The sequence below is a fragment of the Myotis nattereri genome (genome assembly GCF_964212035.1).
Source record: "Myotis nattereri genome assembly, chromosome: 12".
Taxonomy (NCBI): Eukaryota; Metazoa; Chordata; class Mammalia; order Chiroptera; family Vespertilionidae; genus Myotis; species Myotis nattereri.
In genome coordinates, this window is record NC_138087.1 from 49,417,404 (window position 1) to 49,437,439 (window position 20,036).

The 20,036-nt window shown below is 43.6% G+C and overlaps 1 protein-coding gene across 2 annotated transcripts in view; it reads right to left on the bottom strand.

The window, feature by feature from the left end:
* Positions 1–20,036, bottom strand: part of FRMD3 (FERM domain containing 3) — a gene marked incomplete at its 5' end in the record, with an annotated part of 230,963 nt that overhangs the window by 44,887 nt on the left and 166,040 nt on the right. For both annotated transcript variants that reach the window (XM_081102905.1, XM_081102904.1), the window contains 4 exons: positions 5,406–5,494; positions 7,080–7,143; positions 9,786–9,874; positions 12,241–12,328. In XM_081102905.1, coding sequence (XP_080959031.1) covers positions 5,406–5,494; positions 7,080–7,143; positions 9,786–9,874; positions 12,241–12,328 — 330 coding nt within the window. The remainder of the gene's footprint in view (positions 1–5,405; positions 5,495–7,079; positions 7,144–9,785; positions 9,875–12,240; positions 12,329–20,036) is intronic.

Genomic DNA, 20,036 nt, shown 5'->3' on the forward strand with positions numbered 1-20,036 from the left:
TTCTCCTCTGGCACCTGCTGCTGCAGAGGCTGGGCATGGAGGTCAGGTGCTTGGGAGACAATGGGTGGCGCCCTAAGAGGCCACCTCTAGAATTAGTAATACAATTTCCCATTTTAACATGGTTTACAGCTTCTGGAGTAATCATAACAATAACGACATGTTATTATGGAGCACCTACTAAGGGCTGTGCCCCATCCAAAGCACCTTAAACATACTAATTCATTTCTTGCCCACAGCTCTCTCCCAGGAGGAAGCAATCCACATTTTTACATGAGGAAACTGAGGCACAGACGGGTTGTCACTTAACTATGGTCATATGACAGGAGCAGGAGCAACCAGGCTGCAATAGCAAGCCTCCCTGTATTTTTTAAGTAAGGCTTTAGCCATGCAGATTCTCAGGCCTCAAGGGGCATCAGAACCACCTGGCAGGCTTCCGAAAACACACGTTTCTGATTCGATAAGCCTAAGTGCGCCCAGGAATGCATTTCTAACACGTTACAGGGACCCCGAGCTGGTGCAGGGACCCTACTTCGAGAATCACTCCATTAGAGCCCTTAACCCTAGATTGCAAGTTTGTACCATGTGGGAAATTTTTATCACTACCAATATCTAGACCCCCTCAACCATTTCTGAATTTTTCAAAATAACAGCTTTATTGAGATATAATTCACATACCATAAGGTTTACCCTTTTAGATTGTACACTTCAGTGGTGTTCAGTGTAATTCACAAAGCTAAACACTCATCAAGAAATACATTCATCACCCCAAAGATAACTGTCCTATAGCCATTGGCAATCATTTCCTGTTTCCCTTCCATGCCAGCACAGTGCACGGCACAAAGCAGATGATGATCTGAATGGAAACACCAGTGAGGGAGCCGCTGAACCCATCGGTGTGGCCCGTGTGCCTTCGGGGAACTAGCCCCCAGCCATGGCGAGCTCCGGTGCTCTGGGGGTGGAGCACCTAGAAAACACAGGGCATAAAGGAAGCTCTGAAATGTGACTAAGTCTGTGTCAGGGATCCCGTGTGCTTTGAAGCAGGAGGGAAAGTCAGAGTTTCTGCTTCTGGGCTCTGTTCCCAGCAGCAGAGCTCAGAGCCAGGGCTTTCAAACCTCATCGGTGGCCCCTGGCCAGCTGACATCGAGCAGCGCATTCATGAGGTGAAAGCACACTTGGGAATTCTTGGCCTCCGGGCCTCCCTCTTCCCATGGCAGGTGAAGTGGAAAGGAGGGACAAACACCCCAATCCAGGAAACAAGATCGGGGCCTTGCTCTGCCAGCCGAAAGCGGTAAACACAGTGCCAGTGGGGCAGGCTGGAAGCAGGGCCGGGACTTCTGCCCGGGAAGGGGATGGTGCTGTGGAGGAAGCAGGCGCCCTCCCTGAGGTTAACAGAATCAGAGCCCTTCAGAATCAAACAGACTGGGCTCTGCAACCAACTGGCACTCCAGAAACCTCCATTGCTAATGGAGGGGGTAGTAGTGGCAGTCACAGCAGCTGCTATCATTTATTGATGGTTCATGTTGCCTGGCAGAACCAAACACTGCAAGGCAGGTATTACCGATCACATTTCACAGATGAAAAATAAAGATGAGGCTCAAAGAGTTCAAGTGCTTTGCTCCAGACCACACTGCTAGGAAGTGACAGAGACAAGATTTAAAGCCAAGAAGCCCACACTCATTAACACCAGGCCATAGTGAGGGAAGCAAAGCAGGCCTGAGTCCTGCCCCTCCAGTCTACAGATGAGAAGGCTGGGCCAGCGAGGTCACACAGCTGGCTCAGAATAAGCAACATCTTTCCCTCTTCCTAAGGAACAGGTATGGTTAAGGAACAAAAGCTTCTGGGAAATCCCAGGTCAGTATAAATATTAGGGATTAGGAGACCTAGTAATTGAGAGGGACAGCCTGGCCTAACACCAGCAGAGGTGCTGATGCAAAGACTTGGTCAACTCTGCACAGTGCCACCGTGCTCAGCTACACTCCCGGCCACCTGAGGCATTCACAGACAACTGGAAGTGACTTCTCTGACATGCCTAGTTGGCCCATTCAATGACAGAATTATAAGACAGACCTCACTGCTTGATGCCAGCTAATGACTGTACCCCAACATGTGCAAAACAGATTCCCCAAATTGGAGTTTCTTCTCTCCTCTCCTTCTCTCGCTCTTCTCCGTTCAGTTCTGGTTTTGCCTTTGGCTCCATCTACCAACTGAATCCCTCACACAGGATAAAAAAGCATGTGTGCAAAACAACCAATTAATGTCTTGAGTTATTCCTTGGTAGAGATCCCATGATTACACCAAAGGATCTTCAAGGCCATGCTGCTTCCACGTAGGACTTTCTGACTTGGCTCTAAAAGCCTGTCTGCTGGGGGTTCTTTGCTACTCCCTCCCCCGCCCTTACACTGGTCTGTGGGTCAGTAGCAATCAACCCCACCTAGCATTCCTCTGGCACCTCGTTCATGATGGTCAAGCTCTCTGTATCTGGCTCCAAGATCTCCTGGCCTTTCATCACCTCCCTTTCTATTTCATTCTACCCTCTGCTCCAGCCTTGTGTAACTGCTCATCTTCTCCATTTTGTCTTTTCCTCCCCACCATGCTCCCTTACTCAGAATGTCCTCCCTCCAACTTAAAGACCCTTCCTTCCAATTCCTAGCTCCCCCCACAGTGAGACTCACCCCTCCTGCACTGCCCTCTAGCATTTTATTTGCATTTCCTTTTTAGTGTGCATCATGAACTACAAATCTCCTGGCACAAGAGCCATACCTTATCAACTTGATTCATTAATTCTTTTTTGAATGCTGGGGGTCTTTAGGGAATACAAATATAAACAGAACCTAGTTCCTATCATCAGAGAGATCAGATCTAATAAAGATATAAAATATACAAAAAAAATGTCATATCTTTATTTTTTATCTTGTTTTGGCTGTGTTTCAAGACTATCTATTAACTCCCTCATCTGCAAGAAAATATCCATTCAAAAATAATTAACTAAATGTCTCTCAATTATTATTTGATAGGAACTAGATGATTTCATTAACAGATGAACAGAAGAGTTCCAAAAGCTTAGGCTCCAAAAACAATTTGTCAGGTTCTCAAAAAGTTAAATATAGAGTTACCCTATGACCCCAAAGTTACACTCCCAGGTATAAACCTAAGAGAACTGTCCACAGAAAAAAATTACATGGATATTCATAGCAACATCATTCACAATACCCAAAAAGAGGGAGCAACCCAAATGTCCATCAACTAATGAATGAATAAACAAAATGTGGTATATATAAACAATGGAGTATTATTCAGCCATAAGAAGAAATTAAGTACTGCTGCATGCTACAACATGTTTAAACCTTGAAAACATTATCTAAGTGAAAGAAGTTGGGCACAAAAGGCCATGTAAGTTTATAATTCCATTTATAGGGAAAGTGCAAAATAGGTAAGCCCATAGACATAGAAAGTAGATTAGTGGTAGCTAAGGTCTGGAGAGAGTTGGAGAAAGGGTGTGGCTGCAAATGAGTCAGGGTTTCTTTTAGGGTTGATAAAAATGTTCTAGAATTAGATAGTAGTGATGGTTGTATCACTTCATGAATTAGATGAAAAACCACTGAATTATACTTTAAAAGGGTGTATTTCATGGTATGTGTTATCTCAATTTTAAAATAACTTATTAAAAAATGTTTAGACTCCAACTAAAGACTGAGAGGACCAATCCTTTTGCATTTCCTTTTTCTCAGCTCTCATGTGGATGGAGGGGTCTAGGCATGCTAATTTTTCAAAGGCCACTGGGTACCCATTTTAACCAGTCATCAAACACTGCAAGGAGCACACAGATGCCTTGAGGTGGAGATGATTGTGGGGGGAAATCCACTGATCTTTATCACCACTTCCTGTCACTACTAGAAGCACCACATGTTGTGGATCAACTCACCCAAGGGTTTTCAAATTATGCTCAGGGTTTTCCCAGGATTGATGGGTTTCCTGGGATATGGGATTCTGTCTGCTGGGGGTTCTTTGCTAATCCCTCCCCTTCCCTTACACTTGTCTGTGGGTCAATACCAATCAACCCCACCTAGCATTCCTCTGGTACCTCTTTCCTGATGGCTGAGCCCTCTGTATGTGGGAAAATCCCAGGAAAACTGGGACAACTGGTCACCCAAGCTCCTGAGAATGGCAAGAAATGGATGAATGGTTTCCTGTCCCCAATCTTAATTCTGGTCCCCACCAACAACCACAGCTTCTCTATTTTTATCTCTTTTATGTACTGGACTTTGCCTACAGAGTTCTGTGGCTAAAAGGGGTTTGTAAATTATTATCCAAGCTATCATTCTCTTAAAGATCTTCATTAGCCAAAGCCCAGAAAGTTCAGAGACTCAGCATTTTTCAGGGAAATGAGTCTAATGAGGAAGACAGAATCTCAGTGGTGGGGGCAGGGAGAGAGGCTGAGAAAAACCACCTGGGTGGGCTCCAGGAGTCGGTGGTGCTGATACTCTGGCATGCGGGATTAGGTTCTTGACTATATCGATAACCACTGCTCTTCCAATCGGTAAGTCTGTCTCAAAGAGGAGAAGCTGGAACTCAGTGGAAAGATCCTAAATTTGAACCTCTTTGGAAACCTGACAGCTTTATGCATGGTTTCTGAAGTCCTGTCCAGCCATCACTGCCTTTCTGTGATCCCGGACTCTGATGGCATTCCACCCATGAACCTTTGGCTCCCATCTCTATATACTCAAGGCTTCTAACTATGAACACATGAGACTCTCTGCCAAAAATTTCTCTTTCCAGTTGTGAGAGTACATTCAGTCCAAGCTGAGAGTAAGCCAGAAGTGCCAGAGAGTATAACTCCACCCTCTAAAGTGGCCCTTAACCAAAATGAATGAAGAATTGGTAGATAAACAGCCCAGCCTCTTTGCTGGTCAGTGGGTGAAATTTGAGGCCTGTTCTGCAGTCTGCCAGAGCTCCCCTGCAGAGTGGAGCGCAGCTGCCCACAGAGTGACCTGCTCAATAGCGCCCATCTACATGGCTTGCTTTCCCACCTCCCTTGCCCACTCCCCAATTGGTATGTTTAGTGATCATATCCCAGAAAAACCACTTGCACTAAACTCTTCTCAAGGTCTGTTTCTGAGCAAGAAAGCCAACCAAAAGTAGGTCCTGTGACATGTTGAATGGAAATAGAAATGACAAAACAACAAGCAACCCACCGCAATTCTATGGGAAACACCCAACCTGGAGCTCAGGACTTGCTCGGGTCAACAGTGATAGGAGACACCCTGAACAATGCACCAAATTCATTATTCACTTAAATATAATAAAAAGGACTATATTAAAAGAAATGAACATGGAACTATTTGCAAAACATTAAGGGTTCCATGGGTGTTTTAAAGTCTATGATTAAATGAATAAAAGCTGCTTACTTATAAAAGGCCTGGTTCTCCACCCCACACTTCCAGAGATGTTTGCAGGCAGCTGGTGTTGAGGTATGGAATGCCAACATGGCTTTTTTCTAATAAAAAAGAACAAAACAAAAAAGGGCATGTTAAACACAGTTTATGTTTTTTATCTTTTTCTTTCAAGTCGCTTGCGTACCACTATGTTCTTAAAAGTGTTGTTGAGATGGTATTCTCCCTTTTGCAGACATCACTAATCTGACGAGGCCCTGTTTCTGATCAACAGTAGCCTCATAATCTTCAAGTCTCCAGGCATTTATCACCTCTCAATCCGACTTGGATTAGTTCAAAAATGTGTCTGCCCACCTTGAACAACTAGTGCTTGAACTGAAAACTAGGGTCAGGAGATTCTGCAGACCTCCAGATCTAGCTCTGAGGCTCAAAGTGTCAGTATCCGCCTCCTCCCAAATGTGTTTCCTGGTAAACACAACCTATGTCTGGTGACTCCTTTATTTTAAGATTCTTGGATCTTATAGACTTTGCTTATAAAACTCTAGCCATCACTGGTTGTTACAAGCTTCGTAAATATTCTTCAGTTGTCTCATGAATCTGTATTTTGGCAAATTACAGAGGTCAGGGGAAATCCAGTTGCTAAATCTCAAGTCTATCTCAGTCTATTTTTTACACAGGGGTACTCACTCAGCATGGTTTACTGACTTTATTCTTAAACTAGAGGCCCAATGCACGAATTTGTGCACATTGAAAGGAAATTAATTAAAAGACATGCTTTAATATCTCTATTCGCCCTTTCTCTATAACAGAAATGTCAACCAAATTCACAATCGACAATAACAGATCAAAACACATGCATGCGATTGGCGCCAAGAGCTTTATATGTATCACTCATGCGTGAGTCAGCTTAGCCTTTTATAGATATAGAATAAACTTGCTTAATTAGACCTGCTTTCTGATTTAGCTAAACTTTTTCCACCCAGTGAAGCACCTCAACTTCCCTTTCAGGTAACTGTCAGCAACACAGCAATAAATATCACCGCAAAGCAGATTATTATTGTAGATCACGCAGGGAGAAAAAAGGGTAAAATATTTAACTGCATCCGTGTTTGACTATATTCTTCACAGTGAGAAAACCTAAAGTCATTTTCAAGGTCCACCATTTCTTACTTCTTTTCAGTCGGGTCAAGTTTCTAAGTTTTCTAAATCTCCATTTTCCAGCTAATGAAAAGAAAATAGGATTCCACTGAGTCTCCTATCTACCTACTCCAGGACTTCTGTGAGGATCAAATGAGATGAGGCACAGGAAAATGCTTCACAGACATTTGGTTACATTGTAAAGTGTTTCCACCTAGCTATAAAGCAAGTCGTGTTCCTGGGCTGAAGAAACTGCAAGGAGGCTAGTCGCTAGGGAGAAAAGCTGGGCGTTGCTACGTGACATCATTACTCGGACTGTTGGACACTTAGCATATTAGCCTTTTATATATATAGATGTTCAAACCCAGTGTTTATTTGTTTACCTCTCAAATATTCTAAGCATATGGCTTCCATTATAACCACAAACTTTAAAGTCATGATCTTTGGGGGCTATAATGCCAAAGGCACATCTTATGCATTAATCTCTCTCATGGGCATGCACATGCACACTCACACTCACATAAAAACAGAGTTAGAAAAGCAGTATCTGACCTCCTTCTGGGTGCCAATCACATAAAATGTCTTCCCTTCAAACTTCAATTTGCAGACATCTGGCCTAAGAAAAGAAAATCTCTTTGGGTGAGAAAGAAAATAAAGTGGCAACTGACGCAGGTACCCGGATTCCCACGGGAATGCAGCTGGCTCACAAATGCCAGGTAGACTGCACTGAAACAAGACAGTATCTGACCATCGGTGAAGGCCCAATGAGCAGGGAAAAGCCTCAAGAGAATTATACAGCAATGTTCTTCCCAAGAGAATATCCCCAGGCAGCTCAGAACTAGTTATTCCATTTTTTACAGGTGAGCTGCACCTTACTTCCAAGGAGCTCTCAAGGTCCCATAAACATGAATGACTCTAGCAACATGAAGGGGCCAGCCCACTGTGTGAGGCAGGAAGAATGTGGTTATTTCAAATTCAGTTAATAAAATAACATGGTTTCACAATATCTGTTCCCTCATCCATCTCAAAGAAGCACACACACCACACTGTGAAATTCTCATTCCTGTTCTCCCTGTTTATAGAAGTGTATTTCATCATATATTGAGACGCTCAGAATTGGGAGGACAGTTTGATGAATGGGCATCTGAAAGAGCTGCTTGATTAAAATCTGCCTGAAATGTAGACCCCAGGTCACCTTCTTGGTGAGAAAATATGTGTGAAGAGAGGACTCTATTTTTATTCCTTTGATCTCATTCCTCAGATAGTGATGCAGGCCCCCCCGCTTTTCCTCGGGAGGGTGGGAGGGGGAGAACAGTGAGGGCACATTAAGTTGTTTTAATTTAGGTAGAGGATTTTCAAGGGTGACAAAATGGATGTTTAAAAAACACACAAAGATTAAGAAAAGAAAATTTGTTTCAGTAACAATACATAGCTCTTAGAAATACACGTGCCTAGCAAAGGCTGGGAAGAATGAGGTTGGCATCAGTACCCACCAGGAGGTAGAACCCAGAAACAAATGCTTGTCCTTCCCAACTCTTCAATGCAGAGGAAAAACTGAGGTCCAAACAAGGGAGAGACCTGCAATAAATCTGCACTTGAGATGTGTCCAGTTCTAACTCCAGAGCTCAAGCAATTCAAAGCCTGCAAATCTAACATCCTAGGGTGGGATGGGAGAAGTCCCCAGATTACCCGTGCTCCCCAAAGTCAGTAGGGAACTTATTCTGGAACATTGTTGAAAGTATGAATTGAGTAAAAGACTAATACAGACAGGGCAAGGAAGATAGAGAAATTGGGCATCGTAGAGAGGGCTGATCATGACAAAGAGCAGAAGGTGGAAGGAGAGGAGTGGGCATTAGCTGACTAATGCTAATCTAGCAGAGAGGGTTTGAAAGAAAGGGGGTGTCAAGAGGAGAAGGTGGGGAGGGCTACTTTATAACGAGGTGCCAAAGGAAATCCTGAAGCCATAGAACCATGAACTGATGTTCAGGCAAGTGCAAGAGAGCATTTCCAACCCAGGACTGAGAATAGATGCCTGCTGGCCCATCAAGAAGAACTTCAGATTCAAGTGCTCAAGCCAAAGGAGTGAGCCTGCCACCCAGAGAGACACAGCAGGGGTGACACACTTGTCAGGGACCATCAGAGAGGGAACTGAATTGAGCTAAAGGTATTAACAATACTAAACCTTTCCAATATTCCATCACACATATAATGTTCAGCCTTCTCCACTCTTCACCAGAACCATTTTGCTCTTTGACTGGACAGAATAGGTGCTGCGGGTCACCCACCCCACTCCATCCTTCCACTTATTTATTGACATAACCTAAGCTTTATTCTTCCTCAAGGTCATGTGTCTATGCAGATCCTGCTCTTCCCAGTCCCAAGGGGGTGAATCAGGAGTTCCCATTCTTCTGGGAAGGATTGGCTTACGTAGGCACATGCGACCCAATCCTGACCAATTGGATACACAGAAAGTCTCCCACAGGACTTCGGAAAAGGTTATCCCTGCTTTAATAGCAGACACGTGGAAGACTGCTCTCCTCCAGGCTTGGGTGCTGCTGTGTGAAGATGTAAAGGCCACAGTTGCACACATGACCATGCCATTTTATGAGCCTGGAGACAAAAGCTACCACCCTGTAATGGCAAAGAAGAAAATGGAAAGACCCAAGTCCTAAATAGTGTTGTTGGGCAGTTAAGTTAAAGGATCTAGGAACTGTCCAATCTCTGCAACTTACTATGAGCTAATCAGTCCTCCTATTTGTAAGCCATTGAGAGCAGCCATTACTGTTGCTCTGACCAAAAGCATCTTTACTGATACACTGGATAACAGAAAGTAAGTCTGCAGCAGGATTCAACAGAACAGAGAGAAATGAATGGGAGGGGCTGGATCCCGAGTTGCTCAAAGGAACTTGAGCCTTTACCCAGCCTGACCTACCCCCTGGTCACAGCTCTGGTCAGTAAAGAAGCTACTGGTGCAGAAACAATAGACACCCTCTCTCTGGAGACAGAACCTCTGAACTCAGATACATCCCAGGTCCTCTGAGTGGACACCTCAGCTGGATAAATCTGATTCCCTCCTAAGACAGGGCTACCTAGATTGGGTTTCATTTATAGACAACAAATCCCTTTGTAATGAGGTTCCAAGGAAAATAAATGAATACCAGGTACTCTATCTGACATTTAAAAAAAAAAAAGTCAAAGGTGGTGAATAAAAACAAGATTAAGAAAAACGATAAGCCAGTTTTCCAAAGAAGCACTCACCATTTTATCAAATGGGTTCTCTTATTTCCCTGAAATACCACAAAGCCTGCAGCAGTGAATCCCAAAAATGTTGTTGTGCCTGTTGAATCCTGAAAAAAAAAAAAAAAATATTTGGGTTGAGGAATATAAAATCTATATATATAAAACCCTAATATGCTAATAGACCAAACGGCAGAACAACCAAACAACCGAACAGCCAAACATCTGGTCACTATGACGTGAGCTGACCACCAGGGGGCACGCGTGGAACATGGCGGGTATTGGCAGCAGGCGGCAAAGTGTGGAATATGGCAGTCATTGGCCAAGGTGGCATGGTGGAGCAGGTGAGTGGGGGCACCAGACCAAGGTGGGGCGCCGGTCCCTATCATTGGGGAGCCTATGGTGGTTACTGAAAATTCTTTGCTCCCACACACCGTGGCCCCACCTGGTGCTCACACCTGCTGCTGGCACCAGGCCGGCTCGCATCCTCTGCTGGCACCGGCCCCGATCACTTGGTGCCATCAGCAGGTGTAAACGGCTGCGGCTGCTGGCCCTGATCACCCCTGAGGGCTTCTCCACCTCCTGCTGCTCTTGAGGGGCAATTGAGGCTGCAGCTGCTGCTCACACCCACTGAGAGCGCTGGCCATGCTCTCACCCACTGCTGGCGCCAGCCCCAATCGTTCCACACTGTCAGCAGTCAGTGGATGGGAACAGCAGTGGCAGGAGCAGGGCTGCCAGCAGACAGGGGACCAGGGGCCACAGCAGGAGGGGCTGGGCAGGGGCGCAGAGGATGGGCCAAGACCCGCCCCTCCCTGTGCCCACTGCAACCTCGTGGCCCACAGTTCCTTTCGAGGTGCATGAATTCGTGTACTGGCCCCTAGTAAATGATAAGTGATATGCTTATTCATCCTCACCCTGGATTCATTTCAGGTAATTCTAATGATTGTAAAAATAAACTGAGTTTCTGAGATGGGATTTCCAAGGCAACTACTTCTAAAATCTGGGTGAGGTCCAGGCATATGTAGCTTTTCCCTATAAGGAACAGACCCTCTGCCTCTGCAGGGACCTCCTGGGAAAGTACAGATGAGTCCTAAACCACTGTGTATCTACTTCCAAATGCCTTTTGGGGCCGCCTGAGTTCTCAGATCTTCCCTGTAATGTGGACAAACTGTTCTTGGTTGTCATTAGCCCTGAAACCAAAGATGCTATGAAACCAAAGCCCTGAGCATCTAATTGAGTTGATTCAATCCTACACAGGATTTCCGGCAATTTTAATATAAAGATATTTCCTACTTCGCTTCCAGTCTCTACCAGGAGAACTAAGCATTGATAAATAAAGGCAAAGGAACAACAACAAGTCTAGTCACTCTCCAAGTAATAAATAAACAGAGAGGCTAAGGTTTGTAGATAAAACCTAATTCACTAAATGGAATAATCTGATTTATATCACGACTAGAAAGGGGCATCTGGCAAATATCCTAAAATAACTGTGGGGAGACCACAAGATGCATGTGCCAGTGTGGACAACTACCACCGGCTCTTGGCCTCAGCTACATGCTGGAATCCTCTGGAGAGCCTGGTCTGCACCCCAAGAGATCCTGATGGAACCGGGCAGCAGGAGTTTAGGAGCTCTTCACCTGCCTTTCATGAGGAGCCTGAGCCTAGAGCTATAGGACTGGCACTTGACCAAATACAACTATCTGTTCCCATCTGAGTCAAGAAGTGTTCTGATAAGACTCAAAAATTACCTTCAAGAGCCTGGCAGACATAAATGCTTAGTTTAGGACTTGGGTTAGTGCCTGGTTAATGCACACTTAGTTTAACATATGGAAAGGAGAATGTTCTCATAAAACATTTCTGGAAAATGTGTGCATGAGCATCACCTTGGGAACTTGTTTAAAAGGCTGATTTGCCAGCTGCATCCCAGGGATTCTGCATCAGTAGCTCTGGGGTGGGCCCAGGTAATTCTGATACACTTGGTCTGGGTTTCATGCTTGAGAGAAAGACTGTGAAATAACAGGAGTAAAGGAAAAAGAAAAACAAATACTACTGATGTCAAAGTATAATTGTAAATCTTTTCTTTCACTTTCTTAATTTTTTAAGATTGCATTCTTGCTAGCAATGGCCTTAAAAATAAATGTTAGGACCCATTTCTTTACCCAAATGCGACTGGATAGTAAGTCCTAAATGTTAGCACTTCTCAGGGGTAAAACCGTCCACTTGATGGGTGAATGAATCCATGTATGTGAATGTAGGAATATGTGGCTACTACATAGCAATTAGCAAAAAATTTGTTAGAGTCCAATGGTGAGAACCAACTACCAAAACATGTGACTGCAGCCCCCTGTTGGCCCTTCCAGTTGGTGCTGTGGGTTAGGCTGCGGAAATATCCTCGGAGGGGTCTGCCAGGCATACACAACAATTAACTCTTTTGGGGGAACACAATCTTTAAATATCAACCTGTGAGGGGCATTACCTTGCATGGGTGAGGATCCACCCCATAGGTTTCCAAAGTGTGAGCTTTCAGGAGTAAGTTAAATTCAGCAACCGGTGGGCTCTGGCCTCTAAAATCACACACAAAAAATTAGGGAGTTAATATGTAAACTAACAGAAACATGGAGTCACTTCATTCCATAAAATGTGATATCCTAAACTAAGTAAAGAGCGAAATCCCTGCACAAATAATAATCAGTAAGACTGATCATCATTCCTCACTGAGAGGAGCCCTCTGCCAAGGAATCTGAGCTCTTGTTCCCTGGCTGATGGCTCCATAATAAACTCGCAAGCACTCGGAGGACACCAGTGACTGTACACTTAATCAAGGTTATCAAGTTGCCAATAAGTAGGCCCTTGGAAATGCAATCTTAATATGAAATAAAACGCGGCATCTGTTCTTTCCAACTTACTTAAAAAGATTACCGGGGTAAGAGACATTCCTTCTTGCTCAGGGTAGAAAGTGACAATCCTGTCACCCCATCAACAAGCCTAAACAGAGCCATCTGCGTAAGAAAGAACCGTCAACCTTTCCACTGGAAAGCTCTGAGTTTTGAAAGGAAATCTCAGCCACTAGTCCCAGCACTGTCCTCCAGGGGGTACACAAGGTCTTGGCCTCAAGGGTAGAAGAGGGCTACAAATAGAGATGCTGTGAAAAGCCCTCCTGGGGCTGACTTCCATACCAGGACTGTGCAGCATTCAAAGACTCTTTGGCTGACATTAATGTCCCACATGTATCTTAGAGCATCTGAACTATTCCCCAAGGGTGAATACATAACCCTAACCACCAAGAAGAATGAGTTACAGAGAACAACAGGGATTCATTTTTATTTTCAAAGGGTAAAACGTAGTGATATATATAAAGAACATTTATAAAAGCAAAAGGAGAGCATGAATAACCCCCAGTTCAGCAGAGAGTGCAAAATGGAGTGAAGTGACCTGGGAGGGACACAGAGGAGACTTCAAAGCATTTGGTAGCATTCCAATTCATAAGCAGAGTTAGGGTCATGGGTATTTCTCCAACTATTCTTTAAATTATACATATATGACATACACTGTCTTGTAGAGTCTTTTATGTATTATATATTTTGCAATTATTAAAAGAAACAGCTCCTGGCTTTTAAGTAAAAGAATTACTGGATGAAATATTATGTAATCTAAAAGCACACTGAACTAAACAGAATTGATCAGGATTATAATAAATGTATGTGCAGAGCTGTCTTTCATTAAAACCTACTGATCCAACCAACATATAATTGTTTCTATTACCAAGCAATATATCTTTTTCACCTACTATTTATAAAGGAGGAATTATTTTTTTAAAATATATTTTGTATTGATTTCAGAAAAGAAGAGAGAGGGAGATCAAGATAGAAACACCAATGATAAGAGAGAACCATTGATCGGAGGCCTCCTGCACACCCCCTACTGGAGAATAAAACCCTCAATCCAGGCTTGTGGCCTGACCAGGAATCAAACCATGACTTCCTGGTTCATAGGTTGATGCCCTCCCTGGTCAGATGGGTCCGTTGGTTGGAGAGTTGTCCCATACACCAAAAGGTTTGATTCCCTATCAAGACACATACCTAGGTTTCAGGTTAAATCCCCCAATCAGAGTATGGGAGGCAATCTCTCTCTCTCTCTCTCTCTCTCTCTCTCTCTCTCTCTCTCTCTCTCTCCCCCCCCCCCCTTCCCCTGCCTTCCTCTTTCTCTAAAAATCAATGAAAACATATCCTCCGAGGAGGATTAAAAAATAGAATGGCCTTTCATTTTTCAATGGTTTAAAACAAATGAAGAATAGCATCTCATGACCCATGAAGACTTATATGGTATTCAAATTTCAGTGTCAATAATGTTTTATTGAAATATGGCCACATCCATTCATTTGCATACTGTCTAAGGGTGCTGTCATGCTACAATGGCAAAACTGAGTAGTGGCAACAGACACTATATGTCCTGCAAAATCTAAAATATTTACTAAATGGCCTAGTGCAAAAAAAGTTCACTGAACCCTAATCTAGGAACTGAAGTTATGTCTCTTTGAGTCCATAAGATGAACATAGAAATAGAACCTACCTCCAAGATTTGGTAAAGATTAAGCCATTCACAGATATAACAGCTACAGTAGAGCCTGGCACAGAGCATTTGTTCTCCTCAGCCCTGCCATGAGTGATAGAAATATGACATTGGGGGAAATGTCAGGAAGCACACTGAGGTTTGCAAAACAAAGGCCCCTCTTTAAAATAAAAGTCCTCAAATCATTATTGTTTGCTTTGGATTTGCCTGCAGATCTCCGTTGGCTAAGCATTTAAAAGATTGAATCTAAAAAGTCATACACAGAGAAAGGCCAACTACATATGTTCAGAGAAGGGGGTTCAAAGCCGAAGGAGGGAAGGTGGACACCCAATCGCACTAGAAACTCTTGTGTCCCCCGCACTCACTGAGGAAGAACACATTTAATGATCGGGTTTTCAGGAAGATGCCAAGATCAATGAAACAGAAATGCTTTGTTTTATTCCCTCAAATCCCTCGCTGGACATTTGTTTCTGGCATAAAGTCTGTTGGGTAATGGAAAATAATGATTTTCTAGCCTTTAAATCTTGCACCAGGAACTGTTCTAAGGTTAATAGTGTCTCTAATGAGACATTTGGAAACAAAAACAGTGATTAGTTGAATTATATTTTAAGAACTAACAATTCTCTGAAGATATGCTTCTATGATAAATTAGGTGAGGTCAAGTCATTATGTATTTAACTATACAGCTCCCTCCTGCCCATCTTGAGTACTTTTTGCCAAAGAAGACCACTCTCTCTCTCGTTGATCTGCCTTTAGCATTCCATTATGCTGAGTACAAAAACACACAGTGTCCCAAAAATAAATACAAATTATTAGTGGACATTAGTTGTGGAATGAGGTGTGGATCTTGCCGGGAATGACCTGCACTGCTTGGGGCACATTTGGCAGGGAAGGGGGTGGATTTGACTCCACCTGATCCATCCGGGTCTATGAGCTCCAGAATTCAACTCTTGGGTAGAAAACTCTTCTACCACAAAGCAGTATTCTCAACTTGAGTTAGGTTGGCTTTTGCTGCAACTTGGTTGCAACTTCAGTTAGATTTTGCTCACTACTGACTTCAAATGTGTGAGTATCTCAGGACTGGCCCTGTGGCAGGGCTTGGGATCTTAGCACCCATGAGACTCCGCAGAACTCTCTAAATTTCATGGCCTGTCAACTTTTTTTTTTTCCAATTAAATCTTTATTGTTCAGATTATTACATTTGTTCCTCTTTTTTTCCCCCCCATAACTCCCCTCCTCCCAGTTCCCGCCCCACCCTCCGCCCTCACTCCCCACCCACTGTCCTCATCCATAGGTGCATGATTTTTGTCCAGTCTCTTCCCGCATCTCCCACACCCCTTTCCCCCCCCAAGAATAGTCAGTCCATTCCCTTCCTATGCCCCTGATTCTATTATAATCACCAGTTCATTCTGTTCATCAGATTATTTATTCACTTGATTCTTAGATTCACTTGTTGATAGATGCATATTTGTTGTTCATAATTTGTATCTTTACCTTTTTCTTCCTCTTCCTCTTCTTAAAGGATACCTTTCAGCATTTCATATAATCCTGGTTTGGTGGTGATGAACTCCTTTAGCTTTTCCTTATCTGTGAAGCTCTTTATCTGACCTTCAATTCTGAACGATAGCTTTGCTGGATAAAGTAATCTTGGTTGTAGGTTCTTGGTATTCATCACTTTGAATATTTCTTGCCACTCCCTTCTGGCCTGCAAAGTTTCTGTTGAGAAATCAGCTGACAGTCGTATGGGTATTCCCTTGTAGGTAACTGAGTTTCTTTCTCTTGCTGTTTTTAAGATTCTCTCTTTATCTTTTGCTCTTGGCATTTTAATGATGATGTGTCTTGGTGTGGTCCTCTTTGGATTCCTTTTGTTTGGGGTTCTCCGCGCTTCTTGGACCTGTAAGTCCATTTCTTTCACCAGGTGGGGGAAGTTTTCTGTCATTATTTCTTCAAATAGGTTTTCAATATCTTGCTCTCTCTCATCTTCTGGCACCCCTATAATTCTGATGTTGGTATGCTTGAAGCTGTCCCAGAGGCTCCTTACACTATCCTCGCATTTTTGGATTCTTTTTTCATTTTGCTTTTCCGGTTGGGTGTTTTTTGCTTCCTCGCATTTCAAATCATTGACTTGATTCTTGCGCTCCTCTGGTCTGCTGTCGGGAGTCTGTATAATATTCGTTATTTCAGTCCGTGTATGCTTAATTTCTAGTTGGTTCCCCAATATAAGATCGAGGGTCTCATTAGTTTTCTTGTAGATCTCATTAAGTTTATCGGTGGCTTCTAAATAGTTCTTGAGAGACCTTAAAAGTGTGGTTCTGAACTCTAGATCTTCCATTGACAATTTTGTCCTGTTTCTTTGTCTCTGCATTTTGTTATGCTTTCTTGGTGCACCCCCTAGTGGTCTTTGTTCGCAGTCTTATAGTTAAATCTTGATTGTTGTAGCTAATTCCAGGGAGGGTTTGACCTCCAGGCCAAGTGGCTATGAGAATCAGCTGTGTCAGCAGTGAGAGAACTTCTGTCCTCTAGGGAGGTGCTAATCTAGCCTTTGCCTGAGGCTATCCGGCAAATGCCTCTGTGCAGGGCTTGGGCGGGGCGGGTCGCACAGGATCAACAGGGTGGGCCAGAGAGAGCAGTTATGGCGGCTCTCAGTCCCGTCCCCAGGGGCTCTGCCTCTCTGAGTCCCAGCAACGGCTGCAAACCTCGGAGAGAAAGCTGCACTCGCTCTGACCGAAGCCAGACAGTCCCGCTTCTCCCGTTTGAGTCTGGGTCCCTAAAGACTCGCCTGTATCTGGAGCTCAGAGTCTGCGACTCCCTCCAGATTGAAAACGCCAACCGCGCCTTCCGCTGCCAGCCCGCTCGCGCACTCCGCACCTCAGAATTTGACTTCAGCACTGCGCCTCCTCTGAGTGTCTGTATGCGTTTCTCTTTCCTCCTAGTTGTAGGACTTCCACTCAGCCAGCGTTCCTGTGGTTCTGGGTGATGTCCCTTCCGTTTTTTGGTTTCACTTTTGAAGTAGTTGTTCAAAGCAGCAAACTCCGGCGTTAACCTATGCCGCCATCTTGGTTCTCGCCTGTCAACTTTTTGAGCTGCAGAGCATCTCCTTTGCTCTTTCGTATCACCCCTGGCTCTCTGCACTTTGATCTTTTTTCCTCCCTGTGGTCCTGTCCCCACCATTGGCAAGAGCTGCCCAGCCCTGGCCAAAGGTCTGGAGTGTCTCAGAGGGATTTCATTCAGCTCTCCTGTCCTGTCCAACTTCAGCACATGGCCCCTCTTCACCCAGTGAAGGCTGGGGCCAAATGGTGGTAGGAAAGTGCAACTCACTCTATAACTGGATTCTTTGGGGTTCCCATCAGTCAAGTCAGCCCACTCCCGGCCAATTCCTCTTCCTCCCACCACACGTCCAAAAGTGAAAGCAACTGTAGATCTCCACTCTCCTCAGAAGGATGGTCTGGATTGTAGTACATTTGGACTTCTTTGTATCCTCAGCAATCAGATAGGTTTTACAAATACAATTTTTTGTAGTTTATGTAGTTTGTTGATGCTATCTTGGTGTTGGAGGGAGATCAATGTCTCATGCTTTTCTACATCCTAAGTGGAAGTGAGGAGCCCCCAGTCTCCCATCTCTCTGATTCTTTACTAAGAGAGGAACATTATCTCTTACAAACTCCTTGAGAACCATTAGGGACCATTTCTATGCAGAGAATTAGATAGAACCCTACAAATTGGGGCAAATGCCACGCTATGAGAAAGACAGTGATGATGCACTGGAGCTTGGCAAGGACAAGACTAGCTGGAGAGCAGCAACTTAGAAAGATATCAGAGCTCTGTACAGGAGAACTCAGGTTTCAGGTCCAGGTCTGCTCCTTCAGAATTGTGTAGCCTTGGATAAGTTAATCCCCGAGACCTCTCTTTCCTTATTGGTAAGAGAAGGTGGTTGCAAACTCAATACCAATGGAGACAGAAAGTGAATTGGCTAAATATGGATGATAGTGATTCAAAGAGCAAATTATTCTTTTAAAGGGCCCTGCTACTTAGCTCTAGCTGAGTGTACCACACAAGGGTCAGGACCTAGTGTTACCAAATCACCCAATTGCAAGTAAGCTGGAACTTATGTAAAATGGTTCCATTTTTTTAAACAAATATGTATATTTGTTTAAAAATAAACAAATGACGCTCTATATTGATTTTTTACAGAGAGGAAGGGAGAGAGATAGAGAGTTAGAAACAGGGGATGTGCCCGCAACCAAGATACATGCCCTTGACTGGAATCAAACCCAGGACCCTTGAGTCCGCAGGCTGATGCTCTATCCTCTGAGCCAAACCAGTTAGGGCAAAATGGTTCCATTTTTAAAAGCTATTATTTGGCCCAAAAAGCATACATCTGGTCAGAGTATGGTCCACATAATGCGAGGATTTGGTTTTTATAGAAGGAGTATTCGATGCCAAATCGTTGTCTTCGCATTCCTAACCAGGGTGTTAAAACAAGTGACAACAGAGAATGGAAATGGATTTGATAACCTACCAGGGAGAGAGATTCTGGGGTTTTGGAATGAGACACAGAGGGAAAGCACATTTTAAGAAAGATTAGAGCTATAAAATAATCTGATATTGCCCCTCTTCTTTTTACACAATAAACACTCTTCTCAAAACTGCACAAAAACATTTCCTAAGGAGGCCCTTGTGATCTATTCATCAGAAGCATAGGTGGAAGGTATTCATCATAGCAGGGCTCTTATTTCTAGAAACTATAAATCCTTGCCAGGAAGCCACAGCATATGATTTACAGGAAATGTGAGTTTTGTGAAATAAAAAGAGGTAATGACTGTGTAAAACACACTCAGTGTCACTATTCCTTTCAGCACAAACCTTACAGCATCAGAACACTGTGGTGGTGGATAATTGGATGATCTTTCTGCTCTTTAAGGGTAAGGAATATAGAGAAATCCCCCCTTATCTATGGGGAATTTATTCTAAAAACCCCAGTAGATGCCTGAAACCATGGACAGTACCAAACCCTTTACATAGTACTCTTTTTCTTATACATACATACATACATATAATAAAGTTTAATTTATAAATTATGCACAGTAAGAGATTCACAATAACATAATTAAAAAGAATTATAACAATATACTGTAATAAAACTTATATGAATCTGATCTCCTTCCTTTCCCTTTCCCTCTCACTCTCCCTCTCCCTTTCTTTTTTTTAAATATGTTTTTATTGATTTCAGAGAGGAAGGGAGAAGGAGAGAAAGAATTATCAACGATGAGAGAGAATCATTGATCAGCTGCCTCCTGCAGCATGTGCCCTTGACCAGGATCAAACCCGGGACCCTTCAGTCTGTAGGCTGATGCTCTATCCATTGAGTCAAACTGGCTAGGGCTCTCTCTCCCTTTCTCTCTCTCTTCTCTCTTCTCTCTCTCTCTCTCTCTCTCTCTCTCTCTCTCTCTCTCCTCTCTTTATCTCTCTCTCTCTCTTTATCTCTATCTTTATCCCTCTATCTTTATCCCCCTATCTTTATCTCTCTTTCTCTCTCTCTCTCTCTCTCTCTCTCTCTCTCTCTCTCTCTCTCACACACACACACACACACACACACACACACACACACAATAGCTTATGTACTCCACTCACCCATCTTCTTGTGATGATGTTAGGTGATACCCTAGATAAAGGGATGATTCACATCCATGGGGACAGAGCAGT